General features: G+C 50.4%; 1 protein-coding gene across 1 annotated transcript in view; it reads right to left on the bottom strand.

Annotated features, from left to right (window-relative positions):
* Positions 1 to 2,398: 2,398 nt before the first annotated feature.
* Positions 2,399 to 7,834, bottom strand: part of GNAO1 (G protein subunit alpha o1) — a 140,614-nt gene continuing 135,178 nt past the window's right edge. Inside the window, exons 7-8 of the mRNA XM_004174988.6 lie at positions 6,014 to 6,167; positions 2,399 to 4,328 (exon numbers count right to left, since the gene is read on the bottom strand). Of these exons, the coding sequence (XP_004175036.1) occupies positions 4,141 to 4,328; positions 6,014 to 6,167 (342 nt within the window). The 3' untranslated portion in view covers positions 2,399 to 4,140. The remainder of the gene's footprint in view (positions 4,329 to 6,013; positions 6,168 to 7,834) is intronic.

Raw genomic sequence — 7,834 nt, 5'->3', positions numbered from 1 at the left:
CCCTGCGCTTTCTATACCAGCAAGAAAGTGTCTCTTCAGAGTTCAGCTGGCTGTGCTGCCGAGTGAGCTGGCTGCCTCTCTGCTGTATAAAGCATGTGGTCTAATAATGTTTGGACAGCTGACAAATTAACCTTTTTTGTAATATTTTCTATGTGACGTTGATCCTCTACACAACAAAAGGCAATTTCTAAACCACGGGCATGACTTCTGCAGCTGGCATGAGCTATGGGGCTGACGGCACAGCAGAGACTGGGAAGTGTGTTCTGAGGTAGCTGTGGGTGCAGGTCACGGAGTGCACGGGCATGTTCTGCTCGAGATCAGGGCACTTCCTCCGAGGGAAGGAAGCTTAGAAGCTTGCAGCAAGCCCTGTGTTAGACGAGCAGGCTCCTCAGTCCCTGTTCCTCCAGCAGCCGCGGGTGTTATGTAGGGCAGCTTGAAGGGCTGGGGGAGCCTCGTTGGGAGATGCTTACACTGGATGAAGTTGTCTGGCTACACAGCACAGAAAAACCCGATTCCCGCATAGAATAGTTCACTGTTGCTGGGCTCTTCTGCACTGGCAGAGGTTTGGCTCTGTTCATCCCCAGGGCTGTGCTTTTCCTTTGCCTTTTATGTCCAGGAAGAAGCGAGGAACAGAGGGGGATCCAGTGAAGAAGAGGGACCTAAGGCGAGGTTACAGGGTTGCCGAGAGCCAAGGGAGTCAAAAATAAAACCTGCCTGTCCTGGACTCCAGCGCAACACGGACGGGACAGTGCGGAGATCGCTCTGTTATCCTGCTTTTTATTTCATTTTTAACCCCCCAATCTCACCCTGAGTTTATTCAGAAAGACTGGAGGAATGGGAGCAGCTGGACCTTTGCTGGCTGCAGCCCAACCTGCTAACCTGGATTTTCTTAAGAACTTTTGAGATTCCCTTGGCACCGCTGCCGCTAGCTTACATAGTTGAATTTTACATGGCAGTGACTTAATTTTTAAACTTCTGAAGAGTGAGTTCTAGTTTCACCGTCCTTTAGAAGGAGCCCAGTATTATCTAGAATTGTTGGTAATTTTTTTACTGTTGGTTTTTAGGTGAAGGTGAATTTAATGAGAGGAATTGAATTGATGTTTAGGTGAAAATAATTTATTTCAATAAGACTCTTTGGGAAGCCTTACCTTGCAATGCTATTAGTAAACCTCAAAAATTTTTTTTGAGATCTTTGGTTTTGCTTTGAACACAGCTGTTTTGTTTTTACTGTTAAAAAAAACCCCAAGGAAACAAAAATAAAACCTTGATCAGTGTTGGAAATAGTTTGTAAATTCCTGTAGTGTGATTTCTCATGTTTTCTCATGGTGGTGGTGTTTCAGAGACGCAGGCTGTTCTTTCTGGGCTTCTGTTGTGTTCCAGACTTTTCCTGGCAGCTCCCTGAGGAGTGGACCCTGGGCAGCCGCTGGATGGCACCTTTGCCTGCGGCACCGCTGCAGAGTGACCTACTTGAGCCGTGAAAGGCTGGTTTGTGCACAGGAGCCAGGACCAGTGGTGGCCTCTTGGCTGGCTCTGCCTCCCTGGAAAGGGAGGTCATCTGAGGAGAGCCCCGATCGACTTTCCCAGTGCCAGCATTGGCTTCTGGTGGCTTTAAACAGCAGGAGCCATGGAAAAGCCGCGTTGGTGAGGAGCTGCTGCTGCGTGCAGGAGTCCCTGCCTGGCACCCTCCCTGCTCGGGGCCGGGCAGGGCACGCCGGGTGGCACGGGGGGCTCTGGATGCCTGGGTCACCCCCCTGTGGCTCCGTCCCTGGGTGGTGCTGTGGGGTTCGGAAGCGTTCCATGGTACAGGACAGGATGCCAGGTGTGGTGCCAGAGCCAGCCCCGTGCCACACAGCGCCAGTGCTGTGCCCAGGGGCCAGTGGCTCTCCAAGTGTTCCAGCTGTGGTCACGGTGCCCAGTGCTGGCGTGCACAGCAGCTGGGGACCTGGGATGAAGGAAATGCAAGAAAAACCCAAACCGTAGGAAAAAAACCCAACCTCCCACAAAATCCAAACAAATCCTGAATCTCCCTGAGCAGCAGGGAGAAAATCTTAAGTTCAGGGGGAAAAACTTGAATATTGTGGGATTTGTGATGTTGCCATAAATGAAGTACTCACCAGGGTGATTAGCTTTGTATTCCCTAAAGAAAAATCTTTTCTTGCCTGGGGGATCTTTTGGGGGGGATCTTTTTTGGAAGCACCAGAGAGCTTCCATGAATTGCATTCTTAAGATTTACACCCATTCTATACTTACACTAATTTGTAGTTCCCTTCTCCCTCTGCTACCAGCAGCAAATCCCCCCAAAATGTGATTTTTGGTATTTCTTCCTCCTCCCTTTGGAAGGAGGCAGGCAGGCGTGGGGGAAAGAAGGAGGCGGAGGCGTGGGAGGGAGAGCCCGGGGTACAGACAAACATTCTCTTTATTGAGCTACACATGAATTTTTCCATTAGTCAGAGAAAGAGATTGGCAGTGTGTAATATATCACAGAAACCTCACTGATTGGTAATAGAAAGGCTTAGAAAGACCTGGCGCTTTTTATATATATATATATATAATATCTTTTTTTAAGTTTCCTCTTTATTTATTCATTTTCTTTTGAACAGGTGTGACTGCTCTTCTTCAGCAAAGGTAACTCGTAAAAGTGAAACTGTGAAGACGTCTGGTTACTAATCAAAGTAGAAATGACGAGGGATTGGTCATGAAAACAGTAGCTTCAATGTAAACACTACATTCGATTTTTGTTGTTTTTTATTATTTAATTATTTTTTTTTGTGGTTTTGTGTGTGTTTTTTAAAATTTTTAAATTATTTTCATTCTTGCTTTTTTTTAGGTTTGCTTTTTAAAGTTTTTTTTGCTTTTTTTTTCCCCTTTTTTTCTTATTTTGCAGCACAAACATCCCCACATGAGAGAGAAAACACCATTCACTAAAAGGGAGAGAGGACTGGGACAGGAGAGGGGGAGAGAAAAGCAGCACAAAAAAGCATTCACTGGAAAGAGTTAAAAAGAATAACAAAACGAAAACAAAAAAATACTCTAAACAAAAAATAAAATTAAACAATATATATATATATTTGTATAGCCCTCCCTGATGTCCCTGGTCGGCCCTGAAGGAGGGATGAGGGGGGACTGTGGTTGGGAGAGCCAAGCTGTGCTTTTGGATACGGACCTGGAGAGTGAGCAGTGACCGGGAGCAGGGAGTTGTTAAACCAGGAGGGAAAAAATGGGAAAAACCCGCCGGCTCTGGCTGGTGAGGGCTTTGGCCTGAATTGGTGTGGAAATTGAAAAAATCTGACCTAACCCCCCTCTGAAACCCTGGGAAGGGAGCAGGCGGAGGATGCCCCCACTGCAGCCTTCCCCCCGAACAGTCAGGGTGGGAAATGGGAGAAGATCTGCTTGTTGTTTTCCTTTTCAGCTGTGACGTGTACATGTGGTCGGGGGCAGTTTTCAATTTTTTCCCTCCTTCTTTAAAAAAAAAGGAAAAAGAAAAATCTTTTTGTTTCTGAAGGTGGCAGCAGGGCCCAGGACAGGCAGGGACAGCCCAGCCTTGCCCATGCTGGAAAAAAAAAAATCAAAATAATTATAATTTAAAAAAGCCAACCCACAATAATGCATTATAATAATCATAATTAAAAAATAGCCCATGGTCGAATAACTGCTGGGAGGAGAACCAGAGTGACCCCGGGCGCTGCCCTTTCCCCCCTTTCCCTGCCTGGTGCCGGGGGAGTTGTTGGGATGGTGGGGCCGGGCAGAGCCCCCCGGCCCATGCGGTGCCACCAGGTTGGGACACTGGGGGCTGGAGGGAGGAGCCTGATGGGAGAAGGTGGTTCAAAAAAACAAACTAAATAGGTGGGTGTGGATTTTTTTATATATATATATACGTGTATATATATAATTTTTCCTTATGCCTTTTTATTTACCAAGTCGCATGATTATGATGACCTTTTTTATTCTCTCCTTCAATCTGTTTTTTAGTTTCTTTTTTTTTTTCTTTTTTTTTTTTTTTTTTCCCCGCGCACGTGTGTGTGTCTGTGTGTCTGTGTGTGGTTGCTTTGGGTGTTTTTTTTTTTTTTCTGTTATTTTTATGTTTCTTTTCTCTCCTGGCGCCGGGATCGCCACCCAAGCAGTCGCTGTGCGCCGCGGGGCTCAGTACAAGCCGCAGCCCCGCAGGTTGTTGGCAATGATGATGTCGGTGACGGCGTCAAAAACCACCTGGATGTTGTTCGTGTCTGTGGCACACGTCATGTGGCAGTAAATCTCCTTGTTGGGGGAGCGGTTTTTGCTCTCGAATTGTGCTTGGATGTAGGCGGCCGCGTCCTCGTAGGTGTTGGGACCTGCGGGCAGAGCGGGGGTCAGGGCTGAGGGCCCCGTGCTGCTCTCGGAGCGCTTTCATTGTGACAGAACCTGGCAAAACTATCTGTGTTCACCCACCCTCCTCTTCACCCCTTAGCAGGGTCCATTTTCCTCCCGTCTCCCTCCTTTCCACCCCCATTACCCTCTGCTCCCCCTCTGCCCCGTTTTCCCTGGAAACTCATCACACCTAAGCCCTGTTGAGGGCTCCTCCTTCCCCAGGTGTTGCTGCTCCGCCATCTCCCCTTTCCCCCCAGCAAGGGCAGGATCCCCCAGCCGGGCTGTGCTCGAGGGATGTCCCCGTGGTGCACGCCCACAGTGCTCCTCACCTGGGGAGCAAGGCCTGGTGACCCCTCGGCCTGGCAGGGGAGGGATGGCCAGGAGAGCTGGTGGCCACCCCAGCATCACCCATGGACCCGGCTGTACCCCCTTGGTGGGGCTGAGCCCTGCGTGCCTTGCCCGGGCTGGGTGGGGGTCTCAGCCCAGCAGTGTCCCCAGGAGCCTGTGGGGACACACGTGTTGCCTGCTGGCTCCGTGACTGGGAGGTTTGCTTTGGGGAGGTGGGCTGGAGAGGCGCCAGATGTTTGAGCCGAAAAATGTGCATTATTGCATTAATCTGCTTAGGGCAGCGGGAGAGGCTGCGCTGGCCCCTTGTGGGAAGCCACAAAGCTGAGTTACGCCCCTGAAATCGCCTTTGCAAGAGCTGCTATTATCTGGAGATTTATTTTCCTTTCCCAGCTCGCTGGTTCCCCTCGTTCCTGATGCAGGGGGCGGCCAAAGGAGAGGGAGGCTGGGCGGAGCCACTGGGCTGTGCCCCTCCATGGGGTAGCGTGGCTGTGCCATAAAGCTGCATGTGGGATGGTCTGGTTTGTTCTGCCAGGTGGCTGTGAGGAAAGTGCTGGTGCCTTCGGGATGGAGAAGCCTGAACGCCTCTGGTGGAAAGGCTGGTGTACTTATGCTGTAGGGGAATGGGTGCCATCTCGCTGGGGGACTTCCTTGTCCCCAGGGTTTGGCATCCAGAACGGATGTGCTCTGGGTAGAACAGTTCAGAGACCTCTCAGTATCTGCAGGAGATGCTGGAGTCTGAATTTAAACTTTTTTCTTTCCCTTAGAGAATTCCAAAGTATCTATTCTTGCCCATCTTCTTGGTTATTTATCCTTTTCCCCAGGCCATGTTGGTTTCACTACAAAATGGATGATTCTCTTGTGGTTCCACAGATTCCTGCTGTAAAGGGGCTCTTTCCTCCCCCAGCCACACCCAGCTTGAAGGCACTCCTGGGAGGATGCAGCCTGAAGGACCATAAGTTTTAGCTCCTCCTCTCGCAGGAGATTCCCAGGAACCACCAGCAAACAGGATGGTTCCAGTGGTGGCCACTCAGCTCCTGCCAAGTCTTCTTCTTTCCACAGCTCCCTGTGCCCAGGCTCATTTCATCTCCTCTCCATTAGTCTTGACCCCCTCTCTGTCCCACCAGCTGCTTGGGCACCTTTGCCACAAGAACTGCCCCACCCAGGACACAGCCCCAGCCCATGGGTGGGTGCTGGAGCTGCATCACAGCTCACGAAGGCGCTTTTGCCCCCCCAAAAGGCGCCCTGTCCCCTCTGTCCCCCCGGCCCCGGTGGCGCAGGGTGGGCGTCACAGCGGCTGTGCTGTGTCAGCCCCAGGACCTACCTGTGTACTCAGGGAAGCAGATGGTCAGAGGTGACTTCTTGATCTTCTCAGCAAATAGATCTTTCTTGTTGAGGAAGAGAATGATGGAGGTATCGATGAAGAATTTGTTGTTACAGATGGAGTCGAAGAGCATGAGAGATTCGTGCATGCGGTTCTGCAAAGGGGAGCACAGAGGGAGGAGAAGGGAGAGAGGAAGGCAAAGACAGAGTTAGAGGAGAGGAGAACATTTTTGTGAATTGAAACGGTTAGAAAGCAAAAAAAATCTCTATAATAAGACATGGTAAATTCGAGCTGGATACAAAGGTGGAGGAAATGGGGTATTGTGCTCCTCTTGGGGTGGAGGCCAGGGCAGTGTGGGGCTGCAGTTGATCCTCCCCCACATCCCTGTGGGGCCACTCTAGATGGGCAGACACTTGAAACCTCAAGGAAGAGCAGGAAAAAAAAGTAATTTGCTCCTCCTCTGCCTCCCCAAAGGAGTAGGGAAGGGGTCCTGTCTCTCTTCAGGGATTGGGTGCCCCTGAAGCATCCTTTGGAGAGCCCAAATAAAGGATGCACAGACAGCTTGGACACACATGGAGACTGGGATAGAAGGGGCTTTGGCCATCCCAGGGTGGCCCTATGGGCCTGCCTGGAAAGGTACTTGGCACTGAGTGGTGTCATTGTAGTGAGACCAGTGCCAAGGTAATGCCCAGAGGCTGGGGCAGGTCCTGTCCCTGGAAAAATCTTCAGGTCAGCTTTGAAAATGCCTGTGGTGGCTGGGTGGCCCAAGGAGGTAACCTGCATAGTGGTAAACAGTACAGGTGCCTCCACTTACCAGCTCTCCTAAGAGTTCTGGGCTTGCAGGATGCCTTAAGTAGACTTTAGGCTTGGAAACGCTTTGTTAGGAGCATAAGGATAAATTTCTAAAAGTTGTAGTTTTGTTGGGGTTTTTTTCCTTTTTTTTTCCCCATTTACATGTGGACAAAACCCATAAACAGTCATCTTTCCTCTATGCTACCAAAGTTTCTTAAGAAGTGGAGAGCAGACAGCAGAACAGGAGAGGGTGAGGTGAGGTTGTCCTGTGCTGCACGGCTGCCACAGGGCCCCACAGAGCAGGGTGCTCCCATGCAGGTGCATGCACTCACTGCTGGTGTGAAGGTGCCGCTGGACAGGACAGATCTGGCCCTCCAAGAGCTCCCAAGCACTTTCTCCATCATTAACTTGCTCTTAGAACGACCAGAAAGCCATTCCCTGCTGGTCCTCTGACAGCTTTGGGGGATGTTTCAGAAGTCCCTGCATCCCTTTCCTTGTTTGTACCCGGCTCGTTTCCACTTGAACTTGCAAAGCTTCTGCTGCAAACCCAGGCCTTGGTGACGTCTGAAGCTGCTGCCCCTCCCTGTGACCCCGCTGGGGGCTGAGCCCAGTTCTGGCTCGACTGCCTCAGCTCACATGGGGACACAGCTGCTCACAAAAGCCTTGTGGAAATCTTCATGGAAAGGCTCTGCAGTGGGTGGGGATCCCTCCTGCAGTAAACACCCCCCCACAGCGTCCCCCCACAGCCCCTTTTTTTGGAGGATCAGCAAAGGGGGCTCTGGACTCACTGCAGATTTGTGAGAACACATGTGTTTGCTAATGAAATGATGACCCAATTACACATTTCGGAGTTTTCCATGAATGTTTTATTAGTGAGTCATTTTATTAGCTCCACTTCAACGGTAGCTTTTGCATGCAAAATTTAGCAGCTGTCTGATTTCATCTTGAAAGGCTTCGCGATTGCACTGTCGGTTCCTTGACAAAGAGTAGCTGGGGATGCCAAGCAGGCGCTTTCCAAAGCCTTGGGAC

Source organism: Taeniopygia guttata, chromosome 11, assembly GCF_048771995.1.
Source record: "Taeniopygia guttata chromosome 11, bTaeGut7.mat, whole genome shotgun sequence".
Lineage (NCBI taxonomy): Eukaryota > Metazoa > Chordata > Aves > Passeriformes > Estrildidae > Taeniopygia > Taeniopygia guttata.
Note: the sequence above shows the minus strand (reverse complement) of the source record. Positions and strands in the feature narration are given on the sequence as shown.